The 26,428-nt window shown below is 48.1% G+C and overlaps 1 protein-coding gene across 13 annotated transcripts in view; it reads right to left on the reverse strand.

The window, feature by feature from the left end:
- UTRN (utrophin) overlaps positions 1–26,428 on the reverse strand; it is a 473,101-nt gene that overhangs the window by 57,741 nt on the left and 388,932 nt on the right. For 12 of the 13 annotated variants that reach the window (XM_037844841.1, XM_037844842.1, XM_037844838.1 and 9 more), the window contains 6 exons: positions 25,242–25,510; positions 19,641–19,787; positions 16,563–16,641; positions 13,845–13,905; positions 3,331–3,392; positions 2,039–2,113 (listed from right to left, as the gene is read on the reverse strand). In XM_037844841.1, coding sequence (XP_037700769.1) covers positions 2,039–2,113; positions 3,331–3,392; positions 13,845–13,905; positions 16,563–16,641; positions 19,641–19,787; positions 25,242–25,510 — 693 coding nt within the window. Of the gene's footprint in view, positions 1–2,038; positions 2,114–3,330; positions 3,393–13,844; positions 13,906–16,562; positions 16,642–19,640; positions 19,788–22,757; positions 23,160–25,209; positions 25,511–26,428 lie in introns of those variants that run through there. The other variant, XM_037844848.1, reaches the window with a different exon arrangement.

Consider the following 26,428-nt stretch of genomic DNA (forward strand, 5'->3'; position numbering starts at 1 on the left):
CCTCACGGGACAAAGTGTCCCTGCGGGCAGCTGTAAAGCTTGGAAGGATTGGAGGCAGGTGGGTCAGCTCATCAGTGTTTCCAAAGGTCAATTTTAACAGCATTTGGGAGGAACAGAGTGGACGGGGGCCGGCGTCTCCATCACCGGGAGGGACGGGCGGGGCGGGTGCAGGGTGCCGACCCCGAGGCGGAGGCCGACGACCCAGCCCGATCCCACACCTCCGCTGGCGCTCTCTGCCGTCAGGGCCCCCTTCTGCCCCCTCCGGTCCGAGGGGATGACTGAGGGGTTGGTTTTCTCTTTGGGTGCGAAGAACCAAAGGCAGGAACCAGCAAACGCATTCATCAGCTCCTGCATCCAGAGGAGTCACGAGCTCCGGGGCCTTGCGGGGATGGGGTGAGGCCGGCATTGGCCGACAGACGCTTGAGGCTGAGTCGGGGTCCTCGCTGCACAGTTCACGGACCCGAGCAGGCTCCGGACCCGGCCGGCCACCGGCCACGCACTGGGCCTCCCTCCAGCTGCCGGCCACCTTCCCGGGCTCACGGTGCCATGGACTCTCTGGGCCCCCCAGGCGGGCCGACCACCAGCCGCGCGTCCTGCCTCCCTGCAGCCCTTGCTGAGACCCCCACCCCCACCCCAAACCCACCAACTGCCCGGCTCCCTCCGCAGCTGCCAGTTCTGGAGATTTCCACCCTTCTCTTTCACGTAGAGTTGGGATTTTTCTTATTTAAAGCTTTTCATTGCTGTTTTCTCGGAATGATTCTCCACTTCTCTTTGGTCAGCTCTCCCAGGCAGTCACTTAGAATGCATTGCTAACTTCTACTGACGTTTTAATTGCTTTACCAGTTTAATATAATTCTGTTTAGAGAAGTTATAGTTTCACAGAAAGAGCATGGAGAAAATACCAGCCCCCAGTTTTAAAATTTTGCATTAGTATGAAACTTTGTTACTACCGATAAGAGAATATTATTATAATTTTACTATTAACTATAGTCCATAGTTCATATTAGGGTTTACTGTTTGTATGTCCTATAGCTGGGTTGTGTTTTTGTTATTAATCTTTATTCTAGCAACATATATACCACCCAAAATTCCCCCCTTTTAGCCACATTCATATGTATAATTCAGTGCTCTTAATTCTAAAGGTTTAAGGAACAGATATTCAATTCTAACATCCCATTTTTCCAAGGGTAATTCTCAAGTTTCACTGAACTGATTAGATACATAACAACTGTTAACAAAAGGTAGCAAACAAGAATACTTGTTGGAATTATTCAAATTACCCTAATCTTAAAAGTATAGGCAAATACCACTTTCCACCCGTCAAGGTTCTGGCTGCCGGGAATGTCCTTTGGGTAGACCCGGCCTTGAAACTATAAACATAAACAGAATCCAGGTAGCGTAAATCTACACTCTATTACAAGCACTCATTTCTGAATTTGTTTTTAGGTTTTTTTTGTGGGGGGGGGGGGATAGTCTTGGTAATAATGACCATCTCTCACTACTCTGAATACTCTGAACAGCTCGGAGCTGCAAAAGTTCATATTAATGACATTAAATGTCTGGAGACACACCTGGTGGAACACGGAGCCCCATCTCTAACTTTCCAAGGTGTCAGTTCAAATTTGGATCAGGAAAGTAAGTTTTAGGGTTTCTTGATTATTTGACTGAACTGAGGGAAACTGTTTGGAATCTGGCCCTTCCAAGTGCAAACAAAATGCTAAAAAAGGCCCTGGCCTCCAACTCTGCTCCCTGATTTAATCCTCAGTCAGGCATGAGCTTAATTTTGGAAAGTGTTTTACATCACTCCTTTGTGGGAGTAATTATGTTCCCCAACTGAGAGCGGAGCCTGATTTGATGTTCCCTCCTTGAGGTGACGGGACAAGCCATCAGGCATTTACGGAAACCTGCCCGCTCCCGAGTGAGGGGCAGACACAGCGGAGCAGCTCCGCAAACACTCCACCCTCCTCATCTGTCTCTGCTGTTAAGCAATCCGAGGCCCTCCGGGAGCAGGGCGGTGGGCTGGGGAAGGGCGACTCACGGCAGAGGGCCTTCTGCAGTCTCCGGATTTTGATGGCTGTGCGGTAGGCTGAGAAGCGGACATTGTTCAGGTCGGCTGAAAGGGAAGGGGACAATTCAGAAGCTTTTAATTCAGTGCCTGCTGAGTGCTGAGCATGTGTCTGACGACTTCAGTGGAGCAAACAGTCTGCCCACCCAGCATTAAAAACTATTCCCCCAAACTCCAGGTTTTATTTAAGAAAATAATGCAATGGTCATGAAAACCACGTGGGGTGTATGTCAAGGCAGGAAAAGGACAGAGAAGAGGACAAGGAGGCGTGGCCCCTGGCTGGGCTGCCTCGGTCACACATCCTTCTGCTAAGCTGTGTCCCCCAGGGGCACGTCCCGGGGACAAAGCCTGTCTCACCTCCCAGAAAGCCGTCTACTCTAGGTCCCTTCCGGTACTCGTTTTCCAGTTTCTTCTTACAGGTCTGGCTAAAATCACCCATAATCACTACCCAAATCTTCGGAGACTTTGGTCCTTGCCATTTCTTTCTCTAAGCCCTAACAACAGGGTACCAGAGACTAGTCGAGTTGGAAAAAAACTGAAATCATCCACGTTCTCCTCTCACTTTACAAACTAGGCAAACCAGTGGGCTTGTTTAACCTTTGCAGACCCCTCACCCCCCAAATGGAAGCTTGTGCAGAAGCCCGATATCTGAAGAGCTGAAAAGTGGGAGAGGAGGGGGCTGCTCCATGATGCCGTCACCCCCTCCGGCGCCCCCGAGCTACCCCAGAGAACACTCCTTCAACGCCACGACCCAGCCCCGGAACAGGCCAAACCACTGCTCGAGGCCGGTTTTTCACCAGAAGTCAAGCCGAGATCAGAATCCTCACCTAACGTGTTTCCTTGCATTTTATATTGAAAAGAATTTGGCTCTGAATGACTACTTAGACAAAGTGAAATGAGATACACCAATTTAATAAGATTCACCGAATAAGAGTGAACTGAAAGCAAATTTAAAGCAGTGGGTTGGAGGCTGCTGTTTCATTGTTTTTTTTTTTTTTTTTTTTGCACACAAAACTGAGGTTTCAGATGACTCAGTGGGGGAGGCAGGTAACAACTGTACCCCACCTTTCATGTCAATTCTCTCTGGTTCAGGCTGTTTCAAACCACACATTTTCTGAAGAAAAAAAGGTAAAACCTGTTTACTATGTTGCCCTTAGAAGCTGAACTGCTTTTAAATGCGGAGCACAGGTTCCTTCAGGCTGGCGGGGAGGGTGCAAAGGCGAGGATCACTCCGTCAATTCGTCCCCTAAACTCCGCCGGCTCACCTAGGGAGTGGAAGAGCTCCGTCATCTTGGGGTGGTCCCAACAGGTCGTCTGCGTCTGGTGGCTGAAGAAAAGGGAGATGTTTTAAAAATAAGCAAAACAACCTATAAAACAACATAGGCCACACAGGAAAATACCCAAATAGAATGTAGTTCTTTTTCAATTTTTAAAAACAGCATGCAAAATATCTCCATCTCGGATCACTCAGAAATCTGCTGCCCAGTTACTACTTCACATCTGCACCCTCAATAAGCAATTTTATTGGAGCAACTATATTGTGAAAACAAGGATGGAAAAATTTGCTTTATCCCTTTCAAAAATAATTGTAACGAAAATATAAAGCCTAGACATAAAGCGTGGCGGTCACCGGCTCTCTGGCCCTTGGCCGTGTGGCGGGTCCCACGTGGATGCAGAATGACTCCAGCCCCGACAGGCAGGTAGATCCGCTCACCCAGAACCACCCTCTGCCATGGACGAGCACTGATGGCTGCTGAACTCCAGAAGCTCTCGCCCCTTTCCAAGACCAGTCTCCCCCAGGCGTGACCCTGCCTCGCCCCTGCATCTCCTTCTGGACTTGCCCCTTAGGTGGGCACGTCTCGCACGCCCCTCTCTTCAGCTCCCCGGTGTCAGCTCCTGGTATGGCTTCTCTGCACCAAACTCCTTTTCTTGTGATTCTTGGTCGTCACTTACAGAACAAGCTTTATATTTTCTCTTTCTTAGTAAATGACTAATTCACGTATCAGTGAGAGATGTGTCTGCTTAAATGAGATTCTTTACTGTGTTGAGGGAGGTGAACAGCTCATAGCTTCGATGGGTGGGGGTCTATGATAACAATAGTCCCCAGTCCTTTTTCTAGGTCGGAATAGAGCGATACCCCTAACAGGACTCCGAAGACTTCCTGGATGCACTCGGTCACACGGAACTGTCGGGTCAGCTAAGCTAAATGGCACAGTGCACAAGAGAGTGATATGAAAATATTCATAGAACCAAATTCAAGAGAAATGTTTTTTATTAAAAACCCTATGGGATATATTATTTATATATATCAATAAACTTATGGGATATATTAAAAAAACCTATGGGATATATATATAAATAAAACCTATGGGTGTGACACTAGGAGAAGAACATAATCGCTGTTTCATACACACAGATTAAAAAACCTCCAAGGAACTTGTAATTTGTTTTGAAAAACGGTTAAAGTTAATATTTGAAGTTGGGTATGTAAAATGTCCCAGAAATTCCCCAAACTGAAAAGTGAGGAGGATCTGACCGGGAAGGAGCTGGGGGTTCGACTCCCCAGGCCGGGCCCTGACCCCGTGGCAGGGCTAACCCTCAGGCCTTACTGCCAAGAGCGAGCACCAGCAGAGCCTGCCTGCCCGCCGAGGGTCTGCATCTGCTCAAGGACCACGGAGAGAGCCCCGAGGCCGATGGGCCGGACGTCCGGCTCCTGCCAGCTGCTGCAGAGCTCCCGGCGGGACGGCTCCTCGGCCCTGCCCCGGTCTCAGCATCTGCAGCGCGGCCTCGTCCCCAGCGAGCCACTGCCTGCTAAGTAAGGTGTGAGCAGTCGCACCTCAAAGGCTCCCGACACACGAGTCAAAGTTAACAACAAAACGTTGCCTCCACATTTTGCTAATAAGAGAATGCCCTCCCTACCACCAAAAAGCAAACCGAGAAGTTCAAATAAACTCATCACGGGGCTCCCGGCTGCGGCCCTCCCAGATCCCCTTGACTCCTCTGGGTCATTTCAACCCCACGGCCACACCACGCCCAGCCAGACCGCATCTGGCTGGGCCGCACCCTCAGACGACTGCACCGCCAGTGGCACCCTAGAAACACGAGGGGATCGCTGCCGTCCACGCGGTAGTGGATGAGGCCATGAGGGGCAGCGCTCGGTGGCCCGGCTCTCGGTGGACACCCCTGGGGCAGGGGGCAGGGAGGGAAGGCCGCGCTCCCCCTTTGCGAATGCAGGACCCTTTCGTTCCCAAGGGGTGGGATTTTCTGTTTGTTTGTTTTTAAAGTGTGGGAAGGGAAGGCAAACCCTGTCAAGCTCAGAGCTCAGCGTGTTTGAACAGCTGCCGATTCGAGGCTGTGTGCGTGGCCCAGGCCCAGCAGCCCCAGCCCTCTCCGGGAGGTTCCTAAACAGAAGGAACATTTTTTCCTCCAAAATAGCTGCAGCTTAGGTTCGGGCCAATCTCAGATACAAAAGGGAAGTGAGACTTAACATTGTTCTCCTTGATAAACTCTAAAATAAAATGGCAAAGTTGTTAATAAAATCCTGTTTTTAAAGGCCATACAGGAGAATCTGCCTAAGAATAAAATGAAAAATTAAAAATCCAACAAAGCAGCAATTAGCAAGAAGTCCAAAATCGCAGGAAGCAAACCATAGTGCGAGGCTGTGCTATAATGAGCGTGCCAGGCACCCCAGTTTACTCGTGGGGGCAACTGTGAAAGCCTCTGATGCCGGGGGACAAGTGGGAGCTTTCCTAGGACGCTCACAAATCTGGGATATTGACCTCCACCACTGACTGTCTTCGAGCTATTTTAAACTCTGCAAATGGAAGAAAACCGATAGATGCAAATGACTTTTGTCCATAGAAATGCAGATTTGGTCCCCTGGAATGCAATGGATTAGGGTCCACACTGACAGCTCTGCCTCAACCCGTGAGTTCTTTTCAGCACCCCGCATCTGACTAGGAAGATGGGGTACTCTGTATTCCCCTGGGAACCTTTTGTAGCTCATGGGACCCTTTACTAATTAATGACTTTGATGAAATCTTGGCACCTGCTTTTATATTTGCATGAGTCATGATCTTATCTATTTTTGGAAAACCACCCTGGTTTCCACCGCGGGGCAATTACCATGGAGCCCTGTACTTGTACGTGACCGGGGGTGGGGGTGTGTGGGGGGTGGCACAGGGTCCCTCCATGTGTGGACTTTAATGAGACATTAAACCAATACTATTAACAAGCAACGGCTGCCTCTCACTGTGAGTCACGACAATGTGCTCCCGTAAGCCACAGAAAGTGACCCATAAATCTTCCAGCAAGTCCACGAGGAAATTAAAACGCAGACTGCCTAAAACGCGAGACCACGGGACGACATCAGAGTGCCTGCGATTCCAATCGCCTGAAGTAAAGTCAAACACTAATTTCTGGGCACACGGCTGCTCCAGGGAAGGTCACTTTTTAACCCATTTGCCCTCATTAGAGGAGTCTCGTTTTTCCATAAGACCTGAGAAGATGATCAGAAGGCATCCGGCTTGTCCAAAAACTGACCCTTAGCCAAATACACTTACTTGTTACTTACCTTTCTGGATCTTTATTTGGCTCCAATGATTGTAAAGGCATCATAAAAGGAAAACAAGTGAGTGGACAAATTAAAAATACAAATGTGGGGAAGGAAGTGCAGGCCTTTGCTCTGGGGCAAGACCTGTAGTCACAGAAGAGAAGTGCCTCTGGCTGCGCGGGGTTGAAGACACCGCAGGCTCGGGATGCCCGAGGCTCCCCGCGGGGACAGCCCAGCAAGTCCGCCTGCCAGTTCCCGGAGGGGGTGGGCACGGAGCATATCCCCACTTTAAACGAGAAGGGGCTGGGACAGAGGCGCCTGCTGGCCCATCCAAGGCCGCAGGGACAGCAGGAGGAACGGCGGGTTTGAGGGGCTGTGAGGCTCCCGGGCAGGCGAGCTGTCCACCGGGCCCGGGCACTGCCAGCTATGCGGGACAACCTCCCACCCTGCTCTGCCACCCTCGCCCGGCAGAGCCCAAGCCCAGGCTGCTCGGCGCTTTGCCGTCTCCCACCTGAGGGGCTGTGGGGGAACTCGGCTGGAGATCGTCACCCAACCCGCGGGCTGATTTTACATCCAACATTTGATTCCAAACCTCAAACATCCAACTGTGGCCACTGTGCCGCAGGCCCTGATAAACTCACTTTTCCACTCACCTAGGTAAGTCCCCTCCCACTTGAGTGTGATGTGACTTGATCTCACACTTCACTGAAAAACTGAAAACCAGCGGATTGGAAGTCCCTGACCCCCCAACTCCCAGGCCAATAAAGCCCCTCCCTCTGCCACAGACCCTCCTCCTCTCTCCTCCAGCAGAGGCGCCGCCCCTCCGTGGAAGCCAGTCCCTCCCCGCGATGATCCCTAAGATCTCTGCTGGTGCACCGCCCGCCACGCCCTCGGTGAGACTCTTCCTTCAGGGACGTGTTCAGGCACCTGCCATTTCTGATGCAAATACACACACGCAACACACACACACTCGCACACACTCACAGAAACTCATGCACACTCACTCCACTGCATGACGTGAACACACACAACTATGCAAACACCTGCTCACACACTCACATCCACAGATGCACACCCACTCACAAAGATCCACAGCCACACAGCACACAAGTGTGCTCAGCCACTCACTCATGCCTACACGCACACACACCCTCACACATACTCCATTACACAAAGCACACACACTATCATGCAAACACCTGCCCACACACCCACTCACACAGATCCACAGTCGCACACAGCACACAAGCGTGCTCAGCCACTCACCTGTGCCTGCACACACATACACACACCCTCACACACGTGCACTCACACTCACACCCTCTCACATTCACTCACCCCCACCGTGAAGCTACATTTCCCGCAGGCCACCATCACTCTCCTTCCCAGGCCACTTTCTCCAATGAGCGGCGTCTGCACCCACATCCTGGGGTCCTACTCAGAATTCGACCCACGTCAGTTTGGCTCCAAACTGCTCCTGTCAGGAACTCCCCAAAATCCACGTCCACCTGCTGGGTGTGTGTTCTGGTTTGCTAATGCTGTGGAATGCAAAACACCACAGACGGATTGGCTTTTATAAAAGGGGGTTTATTTGGTTACACAGTTACAGTCTTAAGGCCATAAAGTGTCCAAGGTAACACATCAGCAATCAGGTACCTTCACTGGAGGATGGTCAGTGGTGTCCGGAAAACCTCTGTTAGCTGGGAAGGCACGTGGCTGGCGTCTGCTCCAAAGTTCTGGTTCCAAAATGGCTTTCTCCCAGGACGTTCCTCTCTAGCAAGCTTGCTCCTCTTCAAAACGTCACTCACAGCTGCACTGAGTTCCTTCTCTCTGAGTCAGCTCATTTATATGGCTCCACTAATCAAGGCCCACCCTGAATGGGCGGGGCCATGCCTCCATGGGGATATCTCATCAGAGTCATCACCCACAGCTGGGTGGGGCACATTCCAAGCAAATCTAATCAGCACCAAAACGTCTGCCCCACAAGACTGCATCAAAGATAATGGCATTTAGGGGACACAATACATTCACACTGGCACAGTGTGGCTGGTAGGACATGCTACCAGCCCACAAGGCAAGGTTTGTCTGCGTTCGCTCGTTTTTTAAATGAAATAGTAGAGTCAAGGATCAGACCGGTGGGAGTGGGGGGGGTGGGGTCTGGGGATCCTGGCTAGGGGCTCTGCTGAGATCTTGCTGGGCCCAGAATCCCTAGGAACCCAACTGACCCTGACCCCCAGCCTCTGGAGACACCGGGGAGACAGACACTCGCCCGGCCCCACCGTGGCCCTTGCCACGGCCTCAGCCCCTGTGGGAGCTGCTGACCCAGCACCCAGCCCCCACCCTGCTGGGTCCCTCACTGTGTCGGTTGCGTTTCCTTTTTGAAGGTGACTTAGATGACTCAGGTGATTTGTTTTTAACTTTTTTACTTTATCTCTTTCATATATATATATATATATATGTATATATGTACACAACAGGAATTACTGCTAATTTTTTTCATCTGGTTGTATTAAGTCTTTTCTGTATAGTTTCACTTTCTAATCAGTACAGAAAAAGATATTCTATGTATTCCACACTGTATTTAATCATTATTACTTCTGTACTTCTGCTAATTTTAGTAACTGTCTTCACAAACGGCAGTGCGGACGGTTTTCCTCTCCCTACGGCAGCCCCAGAGCAGCCTGTCTGTCCTGGGGTGCACCCCACAGCTGTGCCCGACCCTAAAAATCATGGTACGGTACGGCTGCAGCACTCTCATAAATGCAACCCAGCTGAGGAATTCAGAAGATTCCAGCAAAAATCCCCCCATGGAAAGAACTCCGGCCCCGGCCACCAATGTACAGCTGGAGGCAGGAAGCACGGACTCTCCTTACGCTGGGGCATGGCCCCCACTGATGGGCGCTGCTCTGCTCTCGGGAAGGGCCCACCGTGCCCCGGTGCCCGGGCAGGCTGCTGACCCCTTCCTGGGCACCGAGCAGGGCGGGTGCATCTGTCCACGGCCTCGGAGCCACTTAGCTCTCACCTCCGTATCAGCAGGGCTGACCACGCTGGGCTTTAAATATTTACTTTCAATAAAAATAGAGTCACAGACAGTTTTTTGGAAAAAAGGTAGACTCCAGTACATTTTCTTATGCTTCTACTTCATTTCTTTACCATTAAAACCAAAAAAACACAGAAGTCTCCACTTCTGGAAGGAGACTCACAGCCTGTCCCGAGAGTTCATGCTTAAAAATCCGGAACTGAGAAGAAACCTTCCTTCCTGCTGACCAGGCAGGAAGGGAAAGTGACACGGCCACTGGAAACCGTGCGGGAACCTGTTCACCTCCCGCTGCTCGTGGCACCTGCTGGGCTGAGCTTTCCAGGCCTTTGAAGACAAAACGCCTCATGGAACCTCCTCTGCGTTGGTGCCCTGCACCTGCCCCTCCAGCCCTGCCTCCCTGTGGGGCTGGGGTCTGCCCTCCACTCCCCGTTCCCAGGGACGGCACCTCCACCTGCCCCCGGCTGGACAGACCCCTCCCCAGAAGATCAGCCATGCTGTGGGGACGTGTCCGGCCATGCCAAGGGTCCGCTGCCCGGCCACGGCTCGCTGACTCGACAACAGGAGCTTCACCCTCTCTCGACCCCGATGGTGAGGGTGGCCAAGGGGCTCCGGGAGGTGAGGAGGGATCTGCAGGGAGCCGCGGGTCACCCATCGCAGACACGGGAGATGGAAGGAGAAAGCCGGGGGCTGTGGTCAGATGACAGGTCCTGACTGGGCCCGCCAGGAGGGCTCAGCACGAGCGGAAGGTGGGCGCAGGTGTCTGTAGCACGGAGAGGCCTCCCCAGGTGAACACAGGGTGGCACTGTGGGCGCAGCATGAAGAGTGGAGGTGCAGGGCACGAGCCAGGCCGGAAAACACCGTGTTCACGCGGGGTGCGTGGTGGGCATGGCGGGGGTGGTGCAGTGCAGGGCTGTGTGGGGAGGGCGCTGTGTGACGGGTGTGGCTGTGTGTGTGGGTGTGGCGTGTGTGGTGTATTTGGTGGCGTGTGATGGCATCTGTGGTGGTATCTGGCTGCGTGTGAGTTGTGTGATGTGTGTAGGTGTGGCATGTGTGGTATGTGGGTGTGTGTGGTATTGTGTGGTAGCGTGTGTGGTGTGTGGTCGTGTGTGGTGTGTGATGTGTGTGGGTGTGGCGTGTGTGATGTGTGTGTGGTATTGTGTGATGACGTGTGTGGTGGCATCTGGCCGCGTGTGCTCGTGTGTGGTGGCGTGTGGTCGTGTGTGGTGTGACGTGTGGTAGTGTGTGAGAAGGCTTTCCACGTTTACACTCTCACAGTTAAAACCTTCATTTTCTAGGAACAAATGCGTCCCGGAGCCCCGCAGCACACTTCAGAATATTAATCAAGAATTGCCGAGAGAGACAGAAACACACTGGGAAGCCATCAAGTGTCTGAACTAATCTATAAAATTAAAACATGAAATAGAAATAATCTGTTCTTCTCATTCTCTTTTCAGTTTTCTTGCTGTATTCTAGCATTAGAGTATATGAAATTATATACTTAAATACTGACTACCTCTAGTATTTCTACCTGAAAATTATTTCCTTATTGGCCAAATTAATACATTCTAATATGCCCCAGGAAACTGCCAATCATGCTTAAATTTGTTCTTAACATTTTCTGCCACTTGTGCAGTCATGCAAAGGGAAGTGTATATTAAAAACCTTTTCATCCACCATTTACTTGCTATTAATTTGTTTGGGAATCAAATTTTGTTTTCATAGCAATTCTTTGTCTGGAAACACTGTCTGAAAACTCTACCCCCAGAGTCAAATGTTCCTTCTTTATGAGGAAATAAACTTGTTACACAACACAGCAAGCAACAAAGAATTCTGGTTAAACAAGTTTTCTAAATAGGAAAATTCGTTCTATGTGAATAAGCAAGTTTCTGAATGTCTGAAAGTCATAAAAGACATTTAGCACTAAAACTAGGTAATGTGATCTTTCCTGAATAATGTAGCAGGTGCTGCAGCTTCTGCAGTGCTGAAGGCCGTTGCTATGTCCTGCTTGTATTTTGAAGCAGTGGCTGCCGTTCTTTCACCAACAGGACACCAGATAAACTGCCTTTTACCCTACAGTTAATTCTGTACCCTAAGAACTGGCAGGCTGAGCAAGGTCCCAGTGCTGACAGCTCCTACCTAAATTACTAAAATTCTGAATTAGGAAATTCTGACTTGGGCGTCCAAATTAAGAAATTCTCAGTTGTATGGAACCAACCTGGACAAAGAGAAATCCCTTTCAATGGTAGAGCTAAATGAAGGACAGACTTAAAAGGTGCCACATCAAAACCATAACCATTGCATAAACATAATCAAAAAACAGGTTAATATTTTACTTATTAGAAAACAAAACAAAAATCTGCCTTATTGGATCCAGTTAAAAGTTTGCATTAAAAAAAAATCAGGAGACACAGGATTCTAGGTTAAGCCAGTAAATTAAAATGAATTGTAACGAGCTTGCATAGATTTTGTACCACGCACGGATTAGTTGCCCGCAGATGCTGTAATAAATGACCACATGCTCGGTGGTTACAACAACACGCACTCATGAGCTTGCAGTCCTGGAACTTTCGGCTCTCTGTGGCTAACATCGAGGTGTCAGCGAGGCATGTTCCTCTCTGGAGGCTCCGGGGAAATTTGTTCCCTCTCTTTTCCACCTGGAGGCCGCCTACTTTCTTTGGCTCGCGGCCCCTTCCTCCACCTTCGAACCCGGCAACAACGCAGTGTCCTCAGCTCCCTCTTCCGCTTACGGACCCTGTGACTACACTGGGCCCCGGGTGCTCCTGGATGCTCGCCCGCATCTGAGGTCCGGTGAGCGGCAGTTTTCCTCCCACCTGCAGCCGTGACCCCCTCCACGTCACAGGATATATTCATGGGGTCTGGGGAAGACTGCATCACTGGGGGTCACTATCTTGCTCATCCTGGTGCACAGACTTATACCCAAGCACGGACTATTCCGCTTGAGGCAATGGTCACCCAGCAAACAGGCATTCCCTAACACTATCGCCATCACCATAGTGCAGAACAAAATGAAGGAAGGTGCTAAATTTGGAACAGAGCACCACATCTTTGGATAAAGGCCCCTCATTTGCCTGTGCCCCGGCCTCTTTCTCTCAGGCTTGCACGGATTTGACCTTTCAACTTCACTGCCTTGTTCTGAAGTTTATCGCTATTTGTTACATCGTAGATTGTACAGATACAAAAACTAAATTTCCTAAGAGAATGTAACGCATTCTGTTGATGTTGCATATATTTGTATCTTTGCATGTATGTTTTTTATGTTATGGCAAAATTATTTTTGTTTTACCCCAAGGACACATCTCAGACTATAATTCTAAAAAACTTCTTAAGAAAATACCGTTTCACAGACCTAACTTCACGCGGGAGTTTTTCGGGAAGAGAGATGTTAGCGGCGTGGGTAACTGGCACTGGCACGGAGGCTGGCAATGCTGTGGCTGTGGTCTAGGAAGGGCGTACAGGAAACTCATGCCCAGGGCTCCAGGGACCAACGAGCTGCGTCCTGACGGTAATGGGCAGATGTCCCTGGGCCACGCAGAGGGATGAGCCAACTGCCCTCTCTCCCCTCCCACCTGCAAAGGGGGCTGCCCTATGGCGATGCCCAGACCCAGCCGAGGTTCAAATCCCACCCAGACACGGCGTATAAAATGTCATTCGCAATGAGAGATTGCGGCAAAAAGGAGGAACTCTCCACAACTGACAACAAAAACAGGGAGTGAGGAGCCTGAGCCGATACTGTGGAGAATTCCTGCAAGTCAAATATGTCATGTTTTCCCAGTAAAAATATTTAATAAATATTGTGCTTCTTTTTTGTGGATTAAAATGAGAAGAGTACAAGCAATTTTATGTGAACTTTTTGAGCAAAATAAAAAGCATTTTAGAATCAGTAAAGTTTGAGAAACATGATGTTGAGAACATTTAGAAATTGTCATTTTCTGCCAACTATTTTAATCTCTGTTTTAAAAAACATTGGCTAAATATATCTACACCCCTAACATGATAAACGACAAAGACCACCCTGATTTTTAACCCAATTTCTCTCAAATATTAAATGTACATATGTAGTTTCCTTTGGATACTGGGAATGAATTCCAGTTTTAAAAGTTATGGGGGAAAGCCTCTGACGTCACCAACATTACTTTCCTGGAATCATGAGATTGAAATGAACTTACTTGATGTAGTACGGCACTTTATTGTGTGAAACGGATCTTTGCCATGGCATCTGGACGGAAGCTGGGGAGACAAAGGAAGGTTACCCAGATCCTGCTCACCCCAAACTGTCTACCCTAAAGCAAAGCAACCGCCCCCTCCACCGCCCCTGCAGCGAGCTGCTCAGCCTGGGAGCTGGACGCCAGGGTTCTGTCTCCACTGCCAATGCTGCCTGGCAGAACCTGCTGATGAGACTGTCCAACCTCAGGCTTATTGTGTACACCACTACAATTCAAATTCGTGGCATCTGGAAACTGGACTCCGTATATATTTTTTGAAACAGCTATAACCAAAATTAATTTTGCCTAGTATATACAGATAACAACTAGATTTCCCAAGACTGAATTTTCCAGACCACTAATAATATTCTTTACTTTGTGTCATATTCATAGGAATAGCTATTTAGTAGAGATGGCATTCAGCAAATGCAAGGACACGAAACAAAAAAGAGAAAATTAAATAAAAAATAAATGAAAATAGGCAATTTGTATTTTAAATAGTTGTAAATAACCAGGGCAATTATCAAGACAGAGGATCCATGCACTTATTTTCCCCAGTTACACTGAAGAAGTTCTGCCACTAGACATTTACTTACTTTTGAAAATTCCAGTTAGTCCTTATTTATAAGAATCTATTATTCTTCATTAAACCAATGATTTGAAGCCTTATTAAGAACAGTGACTTGTGAGACTCTGGAGCTATTAAAGAATTTTGCTCAAGGAAGGAACAAATAATACAAAAATGCAAATTCTGTAAATATTACTGGACCCTCATACAGCCAGTTTTCACCAGTGAGTTTCTGGGAATTTCAGGTTATCATATTAATATCTTGCAAACACATGGCATTCGCAGCTTTGCAGAGCATTTTCAGATCCACGTGTTGTGCAGGAAGCCAGCGATGCAGCACGCACTTGCTGCTGACAGCCGAGGACCTGACTGAGGGGCCAAAGGACTCGGGGACCGGCTGGGGCCCCTCGGGATCCCGGACACCCTGTCGCAGCTCCCCTGCGCAACAATTCCTCCCCTCCCGAGACACCGCGAGCGCTCCCTTCCCATGTTTACTAACTGGGGTTTTGTTTACGCTTCTCTGCTCGTTTTAATAATCGTTCTGATTTGATGAGCCCTGACCTCCATGTCACGTGCTGGAGCGCCACAATATCTCATTTTCTAAAGAATGGGAGCTTGATTCTATTATTAGAGAACGGCTGCCAGGTACAAGTGGAGGGTGTCATCAGTACAAACAGAGGATGGATCCTTACAACAAAGCTGGCAATGGGGCCTCAATGTTTTTTAAATTCCTCTTTAACTTGGTCTTTACATTCTATGTATTTAAGTTTAAGGAATCTGGAGTAATTAGTACCTAATGAGTATACCAGAAGCCAATTTATTTTGTCAACACTGAGGGCACCCACACTTCAGCAATGTGTCCTGACCCCCAGGTAGACTCTACATTTCGGGAGGGACTGACATTACCCAGACATCAGCTATTCTAAGTGCTCAGGTTAATGAGACGGAAAATTCTGTGTGACTGTGCGTGAGGGAGAGGCGAATGGGGGCGGACAAGGCAGGAGGTGGCTGATTGGGACTCTTGAAATTGTGAAAGAGAAGCCTGAACTTTAATTGAGATAAAGCAGATTATCAGCAGTGGCAAAAAGATTAAGAGAAAATACAAATGCAATCAATTTAATTGGCATTCAGCTTTCTCTATGGATAGAGATGAAAAGAAGTGATCATCACTGGGAAGTCCATTTGCCCCAAGTTTTAATCCTTACTTAAAAGGAATTAAATTAAATTGAATTAACTGCTTTCTTACATATGTTCCCAGAGAAGGAAAAGAAAGTAATTAACATTTACTGAAAGTGTTTGTGCTGAGAATTGAGCTGGATGCTTTGTGCAACTTGGTATGTTTTCTTGTTTAATTGCAAGGCGGTTACAGGAAGTAGGTATTATTGTGGCATTTTTTTAAAATGAATAACTGCAAGGAATTCACTGGTCTGAGAAAAGGCAGAATTAATATTTTAACTCTATCTGTGTGACTCTAAATCCCACAGTCTTCAGTATCTTCAGCAGTTTGATAAATAAAATGGGACCTAAAATTATTCACTCAAGATCTCACGGGCAGTCCACAGAATTTAAGTTTCCAGCTGGAGAATATTAAGTCAAAGTCCTCCCTCCTGTGCAGCTCAGCTCCGCCTCAGGCCCCGACCAGAAGAAAGGTTAAACCCAGAGAACCCGATGACCGGATCTTCTCATTTAAAGGCGTGTGTGTGGGAGGGGTGGCTGCTTCTACTCTTAAAACTCACTGTGCACTTTTAACTAATACACAGTTTACCAGGAGAAAAGTGAATCTAAAAATTAACAACAGAAAGCAATGTCTTCATCACGAGAGAGTTCATAACCTTCACCTAGGGCATAGCAGTGATGAAAAGGTGCTCCACACTTCCAGCTAAAGAACAGAGCAGAAAATGAATTCACTTCTCATCCATAAGGATTCATCAAATGCCATTATAACATTACAAATAAGTAATTAAAAATATCGTCATCAATGCTATTACTTCTTTTTACACATTCTATCTAACTTGAAAAACAGACTGGTGGGGAAGAGCGGGCTTCCTGAGCGAGAGGGAAGGAGCACCTTCATTTGCGCGGTTCGTGAGCTCATCGAGGGCAACAGCACTTACCAGCGAGGAAATGCTGAGACGAGGGTCCGAAGTCTCGGTGGGCTTCCTGAAGCTGTTTAAGGCGATCGTCCACCGAAACCTGCAGTACACACAGAGGACGGATGAGATGATTTCATTTCAAAAGAGAGCCCTTAAAATACCCTGGACCTAAGGCTGCTCCTGGGGTAGGGGAGCCCTCTCGGACTCCCGCTCTGTCCCTGGGCCACAGTGATGGGCGGAAGCAGATCCCTCTGGCACCAGGTGCTCCTCTAGGTGATTTATACGAATCTGCTCTTCTAACCTTCTCAGCACCCTAGGAGGTTAGCGCCCTTGTCATCACCGTGTTACAGATGAAGAAGGGGACACGCAGTCCTCACGGCTAGAAAGCGGCAGCGCTGGGCTTCACCGCCGGGTCACCGGTCCTCATGGCCAGTGGCCAGCAGGTAAGTCCTGACCACCACACACTCTGCCTCGACTGCCTCTAAAGCCCAAGGGGACGCAGGAGCCAGGGCTCCTCTTCCTCTCCAGTGAGGAAAGTGGCGAAAAATGCTGCAGGGAGCAAAGGAAAAGGGAGCCTAAAATACTCCAGGGGAGTGGTGAGTAGAGAGACGGGTGGTCGAGAGTACACAGATACGTGGAAAGATGGAAGATCAGTCAGAGAACTAGAGGCATAGATAGACAGACAGATGGATAGACAGATACATAGATGATAGATACAGATGACAGATTACAGAGATAGAGGTATAGATGGATGATAAATAGATGAATGGATAGATAGATAGATACATGATAGATACATAGATAGACGATAGATATCGATGATAGATTAGAGAGGTAGAGGCATAGATAGATGATAGATGGATGGGTGGATGGATGGATGGACAGACAGAGATGACAGATGATAGATGATATAGATAGACAGATGATAGACATAGATGACAGATTAGAGATAGTAGAGAGATACATAGGTACACAGAAAGATGGTAGATTGATTAGAGATGGATGCATAGATAAATAGATGATAAATATAGATGATAGATTAGATAGATGGCAAATAGATGGACAGATGAAAGAAAGGAAGGAAAGGAAGCAAGGAAGTAAGAAGGAAGGAAGGAAGGAAGGAAAGAAAAAGAAAGAAAAGAGAAAGATGGATGGGTGGATGGCTAGGTAGCTGATGGATAGATGGGTAGAGAAAGAGAGAGATGATAGAGATAGGCAGAAAGATTGATAGCTAGACAGACAGACATAGATGTATGGACAGATGATAGATGTCGATAATAGACAGTACACAGATGATAGCTATAGATGATAGATAGATGCATAGATAGATGATAGAGATGATAGATGGATGGATGGACGGAGAAAGAGAGAGATGATAGACAGAGTAGGCAGAATGACGGATTGATAGAGACAGACAGATATTTGCCAGCTACCGTGCGTGCACACAGAGCCCCTTCCTCCCTGTTTCCGTTGGGTGGAGTGTGACAAGACATGTGTGTGGAACATCTTATTTTCCTCCAGGTCTGTGTCTGCTTATCTCTACTTGGGGGTATTCGGGGTCTGTCAGCAGATGGATAAGCTTGAGATGTTTGTTTATGCGCGTTTCTCAGCTGGTGCCTGTGCAACGACACCGCAGAGCAGCTCTCCTGAGAAGCCAGGGCACATGGGTGACACGGGCACATAGCCTGCTGCCGGCCCCCTCCTTCCCCGGCGTCTGCGGGTGGGCCAGCGGGCCGACTTGGACTGCTGATCTGATGTCCAGCTGCCTGTAAATGAGCTGTGTGACCCTGTGGCTCCCCGGGCAGCTCTGCTTTCTCCCGGCCGGCTGCTGGGCTTGCACGCGCACGCAGCGCTGCTGGGCCAGGACACATTCAGATGCCACACGTTATGTCCAAGGCAAGGAAAGAAGACGCTGCTCCTGAACCCTCACATTGCAGCCCCCAGCTCAGATTTTCCCCTCATTCAACCCGCAACAACACGTGCTTCGCGGGTGGCAGAGCACAGGCCTCGCTCACCACCCGCCCGGCTGCTTGCTGATCCTTGCGCTGTAGAAGCAGAAGCAGAACGGCACGTGGGTCAAGGGGGTCTGCAGAAACACCCACCAGAGGTGACTGGTCAGAGAAATGGAGCAGAGGGGAAAGAACAAAGGCCCAGCCCTCCCGGCTTGGCACTCGTCCGCCACGCCTCACACGGACCGCTTTTCAAAGACACGGCAGCGCCCGCCGCCCTCTTCAATTACGTTAGGACACCAGGGTCTGTGGGTGGGCAATGTCGGAATTAACTCAGGAGAGCTGCTGTGCTGTAAAGGGCCATATCTAAGATAATAGGTGTCCACGTGCCACAGCAAAAAATTACATGTTTATCTCCTTAAGTTCCACATTTTAGGCCCAAAAGAGAGACATGTGTAAGAATTCATTGTTCACTCTTCCACTGAAATGATCCCGTTAGTTTTGAGGAAAAAAATGATGAATACAGTCCCAGGAACTGGCCCCTGAATGGAACAAGGTCCCACAAAGCCTGGGCCCAAAGTGCTCGTCTGGCGAGTGACGTGGGCTGCACATGCCAACACCTCGCTCCACTCCCAAGGGCATCCCCCGGCTCAGCTCCGCGAAGTCGGGAGAGCAAGTCAAGTCAGAGGAGGCCGGTGACTCAGAATTGGAGCAGCCAAGATCCAAGAGCCGAAGGCAGGCCCCCATGGCATAAACGTGCCAAACGGAGTGAGTGGCCCAAGGAGCAACCAGTGGGAAACGAGAGGATGGAGACTGTCTTAATTTTTCAGAAGAAAAAAAAAAAAAATACATGAGTAAGGTGAGAACAATGACTCCTGCAAGCCACCAGGAGAAAAATGCTCTCTGTGGCCACTCCAGGTTTCAATTACTGTGATTTACTTGATCTTCTGCCATTTTCTGCAAATACACATGAACAGTGCTTCAAAAATCACACTAAATTCTTTATGAATACGTGAATGTGGCGCTTGGGCCCAAGATCCTGAAAGACGAACACCTGATATGGCCACACGCTAAGCCCACATCCAGCACAACCCAGAAAGAAAGGCTGACGTGGGTGACGGGGGGGTCCGCGGGGCACCCCCAGCCCCACCTGCAGCAGCTTCCACCGCACGTTCAGGTCGTCCAGCTGGCGCGACATCCTCAGGGACGGGTGCAGGTCGAGCGGGGACAGCTGGCTGGACAGGTCATTCACGGCCTTCACTTTCAAGTGGATGGGCGCAATTTCTTCTCTGAATGCCTGGAAGGACAGGACAAAAATTATGTCATCAGAAAAGACTATAACGAAAGCTCGAGCTCCAACAATCCTTCCAAGGAAATGGCAGGGCCGGCGGAGGGGCCTCCTCCACAATGGATAGACCGGACGGGGTCTGCAGGAGCTCAGGTGACTCGCCGAGGAGCCACTCCCCACCCCTGAAAACTGACTACGTGCACGAAGAGAAAATTACCACGCACGAGCCCTTACACGACTATGGATTCCCTTCAAATGTTTCACTGTATGCAATTTAATCTGAAAATTTTTTACCATTATTATCCACACTTCTAACTTCTAATCTTGATTCTATTTTTAATTTTCTTCCATACCTTCGTTTTTCTGTTTTAATATCACTGCCTTCCAGGTGAACTCACTGCCCTCCCGGCTACGTGGGACATGACCCCCAGGGATGTAAATCTCCCTGGCAAGGCAGGATATAACCCCCGGGGATGATTCTGGTCCTGACATTGTGGGACTGACAAAGCCTTCTTGACCAAAAAGGGGATGTGAAATAAAATAAGGTTTCAGTGGCTAAGAGATGTCAAATTGAGTCGAGAGGTCATTCTGGAGGGCATTCTTTTGTGCTATATAGATATCCCTTTTTAGTTTTTAGTGTATTGGAGTAGCTGGAGAAAATACCTGAAACTGTCAAACTGCAACCCAATAGCCTTGATTCTTGAAGACAACTGTATAACTATGTAGCTTACATGGGGTGATTGTGTGATTGTGAAAATCTTGCGGCTCACCCTTCGTTTATCCAGTGTATGGACAGATAAGTAGAAAAATGGGGACAAAAACTAAATGAAAAATAGGGTGGCTGGGATGGAATGTTTTAGGTGCTCTATTTTTATTTTTAATTTTTTTGAAGTAAGGAAAATGTTCAAAAATTGTGGTGATGAATGTACAACTATGTGATGGAACTGTGAACAATTGTACACTGTGTGGATGATGGTAAGAGTATGTGAATATATCTCAATAAAACAGTATTAAAAAATTAATGGAAACAAACAAAAATCACTGCCTTCATATGTTTTCAGCTGGTGCAACAACTTGATTTGAGTGTGTTTCCACTCAAAATTGAGTTAGAAAGTGGCTGGTAAACACTGTTTTCCTAACACAAAGCCAATTCTGCTATACACCTGACGAGCAGCACTTGTCCCTTTCAAAATCATTTACGACCACGTCTGGGGGTCTGGGGGTGCAGGAAGAGCGGGGTCTCAGAAAAGAGGCAGGTGACGCTCAGAACTGACAACGCCCCTGCCCTCGGGGACAGAGGTGGGGTGGGGTGGGGTGTGTGCAGCCCTTTGGCAGTGACACTCAACCCTGCGCTCTTGGTCCCTTTTTCCTGGCCAGGTCTTTGCCTTCCTCCTGTTAATCCCCTAAAAGGCCCAACTCAGGCCCCACCCATCGGGGAGATTTCCGGGCCCTCTCCCCACCAGCCTTGGCCGAGCCCTGCTCTGGGTGGGCTCTGCTCTTGCCACCACAGGACCTCCGTCCCACACTTCCAACACCCGGGGCCTTCACGGGGGCGCTGGGACTGTTTGTGCTGACGTGCCAGCTGTTACACCCTCTAGGTATCAGTCCTCATCACCGCACGCGTTGCTCAGGATTAAAACTATTTCCCCGACGCCTCCCACGCAAGATGCAAGCTTCTTGACAACAGCCAGTGCCCGGTACTCAGAGAAGGGGGCAGAATTCATTTCTACAGATGAATGACCACAAAAAGGGTCAGCGAGGCAAGAGTAAGCCAATATAGAATTGGGAACAGAATTCAGATGCTATAAAATAACAATATGAATTTAACTCTCTGGTATGGCACAAAATCACCGCTAGTCATGTACCAAAGCTAACGCGCAGGCGCCAGGTGCCACGTCTGTCCTCTCACCGTCAGTCCTCGGCTTCGTCTTTCCCACACTCCCCCTCACGGGGCCTCTGTAAGCCACTTCTCTTCTCCTCTTTTTCCACTCCAAGTTGAGTTAACAGAAGCCAGCGTGCTTCAAAGACCGTGGAGCTTTATTATAACCTCGGCAGTATTAACACAGCCTCTTTCCTAGGCACATCCGCAGAAAGCCTCGTTAGCCCGTCTCCTTCCTTCTCTCTTCCCACACTTTGCCAGTTCCCCTGGAAGACCTCTTTTCTGTCCTTCTACATTCCACGGGCAAGCTAAAGCAATCTCATTACGGTGGACGAACTCTAAATATGAAGCATATAACTTTGCAAAAAGGAAGCTGATGAGAATGTGATGATCTGGTGTTTCAAACCCTTGGCCCCGGCCGGAAGCCACACGGGGGGCTCCGGGGTCTGAGCGGGAGACAAGGAAGCTGGCGGAAGCCGTGCCCAAGTGACAGCACACAGAGGACGGGGGACTGAAGCCTGTGAGGACACCTCACCCTAGTCCCCAGGGCCAAGAGTCAAAGAAAAGCCCAAGGTCGCTCGCGGAGAACGGAGGAGGCAGGGAGAACGGTGACTTTTCTTTTTAGAAGGTACTGGGCTTTGTCCGAAGACAGGCCAGAAAGGAAAGCGAGGAACGCTGTGTGTGACAACGGAGGCACTAGCGGTCCAGGGAGCAGACAATCAGCATGTAAGGATGGGACAGAGAGAAGTGGGGAGCAGGGGAAGAGAGCGGACCTCTCGGTGTGGACCTGGAAGGGCCTGGCTTCCCTCAGGTTCAGTCTGAGAATTACGGAACTCAAGCCCCTCAAAGTTTCTGCATTTGCAAATGTCTCACATTACTATTCTCTCCATGGCATCTCAGAGTGCTCTTGATTTTAATTAGCTTCTAAAATCAACATCTTGTAATTTTCAGTGTGAAGGATTAAAACTTAAATGCTAGAAAATGTTCTGAGATTTATATAGTTTTAAATAATAACCAGTTTTATTTCAAAAGATGGTAAAAGTGCTTTTTAATTTGATTATATCTTCAGGATAGATTTAAAAAGTCATAAGGAACCGTACAGGAGTTTTAAGTTTCCTCCTATAAACAGAAGGTTTTGCAATTACAAGTCAGGGGCCAAAGCACGCAGAGACCTCGGATGGACAAGGTGCCTTGTCTCTGTTTTGTGCCCTCGTGTTTTACGAGGAATCTTTCTATCAAGGGTGTTTATCTGCTTTCTTCAGAGCTTCTGAACTAAGGGGATGGACACACAGCTGGTTTTAGAATGGTTTCTGAACTGCCATGTGCTCTGGTACAAGGCATCAGCTCGTCCTGTTTGGGCTGCGCTTTCCTGTGGGAGAGTGAGAGTCTGCACCGCTTTCCGGACGCAAATAAACAGAGCCGACTGCTTGCAGGCAGGGGCGGGTCACAGCCCGTCGGCAGACCGGGGTCCCAGGCCCTTCCTCTGCCCGGAGGTGTCTGCTCTGCAAATAAGAGCGATCAAGGAAAATGTTAGGGGAGTTGAAATTATCTGATGACCCCCAATGATTCTGTTTCCCAGTTGCTTTGGCACATGCAATAATATTTAGTGATAATCGGTATTTATGTCCATCTGCCAACACCTTCAATGGGGTCTGAGGCAGCTCCCCAGACACAGACTCTATTTTATTTGGTTTACTGAGACTTGGGTTTTTATTTTCTTTTTTCCTAATAAAATGTCAAAATATTCTAATCGACAGTTTAATCCTTTCTCTTAAAATACTAATTATCTTTTCCCCAGCTTTCTACTTAAAGATTTAAACAAAAGGATTTGGATGCAGAGGAGGGTAGTTCCTTTAAGAAAATGGAGACTAACAACTCCCAGACTTTTATGCCTTCCACAACCCCAGGTGCAATATTTCATTTTCCTCCCAACACTAGTCATCCTGTGTTATAAACTGACATTTTCAAACTCAAATGGGTAAATGCCTGCTCCAACTAAGGCACTTTGACAGTCCAAGAAGGCCAGGCCACACCTTTAGTAAACCGCCGACGTAAAGATTTTCAGAGTTTAAACGCCATTCTCTGCAACATCAGCAATGTGCTGTGCTAAAGGCTTGGTTTTCTACTGGTCATTTTAAATTCAGATAAACTCAGGGAAACTTTTTTCTTTTTTTCCCTCAGGATACCAAGGTTGTAGGAAAAGGCCTATTTAATTCACAGTATAGCTGGAAAGTTATGTACATTTACATTGAAAAATGGCAGATGCCAACAATCCTTTATTAATAAAATTATTTTCAGAGTTTAAAATTTGATATTTAATTTTTTAAACTTTGAATTCAAATAGTTGATCAAGGTTGTGCTTTAATCACAGCAGTGTGACAGGTTTTGGAATGAAAGAAAAGAATGGGAGGGAAAGTCACGAACATTCCACTACACATTGGCTGCGTCGGTTTGGGCAACACTTGGAGTTTCTCATTTGCAAAGTGGGCACAAAAATAACAAAACAACCGTTCCTGTCGTATAGGGTGTCAGGGTTAAGAGAGAGATCCATGTAGAGGGGCTGAGAAGAGCTCTTGGCATGTTCTAAACAAATGCTCGTTCTCATTTTCCTGTCTATATATCTAAATTCACTTACGTAATTTGCATAAGTACTCAATTTCCCAGGAAGGTCCTTCTTTCTCTGTCCTCTTTGGCCACAAAGAGTAACACAACTCTGTGCACAAATCATGTTATGTCTTTTTCCAAAGAAAATCCCCATTCATGACAAATATTGCCAGTCTAATATCTTCTGATTTTTTCACTGGTTTCTTCTTTGATTTGATTCACCACTACCTAGTATGTAGTTTACTATTTGACTATAGACCCCACAAACAAATCTGTTATTTGTGTCTTTATCACCCAAATTCCATTAACTTTTTACTGGATAGTATCCAGAATATGGGAGCCGAAGGGTGTCTAGACGAGTCTAACATCCTTACTTAGGACAGTTCCTGACTCTGAACAGGATTTATAGCTACACTAATACTCCATTAGGATATTCAGACAACAAGATAATGTGTGTTGATGAAAATTCCCAGCACAAAGAGTTTGCTTTTGATCACAATTCTAAATCCAACTATGAATTCACAAGAAACACAGAGTAGAGAGGGGCCAGCTAGTCCCCGCCACGTGGGTGCAATCCTGCAAAATTCAGACTGTGGGAAACACTGCAAAACAAACACGTCAGCTGCTTCTTTTTCACTGTGATGAAACAAAAAAAAGAGACGGGGAAATCTATAGCTCAAAAGGAACTTGAAAATATTTTTAAGAAACCAGTAAACTAATCTATATAGTTTAGGGATGCACAGCTGGGTGAAAAGTGTATAAAGAGAAATGAAAGTAAATCACACAGAAGCCATCACCGTGGTTACCGCGGGGGGCTCTGAGCTGAGGGGCAGGTGCAGGCATCCCCCTGACTCGGACGGTGGCTGCAAGGGAGCCGGCTCAGAACAGTCCCTGGTGCTGTGCATTTCTACTTGAGGTTTTCTCGTGTGATACTTAACAACAAACGACCTGAAAGGCCTCTCTCGAGGGACGGCACTGACCAGGGTCTTCTCGACGTGGTCCTGCAGCGCGTCCACGAGCAGGTCCCCCAGCGGCTTCCAGCCGTGGCGCACGGCCTCCGCCTCCCTCAGGTCAGTGTCCAGGTCGTCCATCGCGGCCTGCAGGTCCCTCAGCTTCTCCAGCGCCCTGTCCACCTGCTTCTGCCAACCGCTGGTGGCGGCATTCAGACTTTCCCACTTCTCCTTGACTTCGGAAGACTGTTTGCGCATGGCTTTGGCGATCTTCTGGGCTCTCTCCTCAGGGGTCAGTTCTGTGGTTAAAAAAAGGAAGAGGGAGAAGAGTTTGGCCGTCGATCAACTCTACATTCCTTACAGCCCGGCGGGAATACCACCCTCCAAAGCCTCGATGCCTGGGTCCCTGGGGGTGAGCTACACTTCCAAAATTCCTTCCCAAATTCCCCACTGTATCTACATGTTTACTCAGGAGACAAACATAGGTACTTAGATTTACAAGCCGCACAAAGTCTTTGGGACTTTTGAATTTTAATATGTTTCCAAACCCTGCAATGCAACAAGATAACTCAAGAAATAAAACCATTTTCTTTAACACTTAGTTATATAAAATCCACAGACATGTTTACATTTCCTCAAGAGAAACGGGAAGTATAATCACCAGAGAGGAGCTGTAAGTGATGAAGAAAACTCTCAGAAAATAAGATTAATTTATTGTGTACGTCAAAAACAATAAGCACAGGCAGGCCACCTATCGTGGGTACCTCATCATCTCTGAATCTGCCTGGCAGTGCGTAGCCCATGAGGGCGTGCTCTGCAGAGTCAGAAGCGTGGCACAGCCGCAAAGATTTCGACAGGGTGGTGGCTCCGAGGAGCTCAGTATTTCGAGGGCTGAAACAAAGTCAGACTGTGCTGGGTTGGATGTTTTATGTTCCCCAAAATGCCATGTTCTTTAATGCAATCTTGTGTGGGCAGATGTATTAGTGTTGATTAGGTTGGAATCTTTGGATTAGGTTGTTTCCATGGAGATGTGACCCACCCAACTGTGGGTGATAACTGTGATTGGGTAATTTCCATGGAGGTGTGGCCCCGCCCATGCAGTGTGGGTCTTGATTTAATCATAGAGGCAAATAAAAGAGCTCAGACAGAAGAGCTCATTGCTGCAGCTTAGAGAGACATTTTGGAGACGGCGTTGAAAGCAGTCTTTTGCTGACACT

The sequence above is a fragment of the Choloepus didactylus genome, chromosome 7, assembly GCF_015220235.1.
Source record: "Choloepus didactylus isolate mChoDid1 chromosome 7, mChoDid1.pri, whole genome shotgun sequence".
NCBI lineage: Eukaryota > Metazoa > Chordata > Mammalia > Pilosa > Megalonychidae > Choloepus > Choloepus didactylus.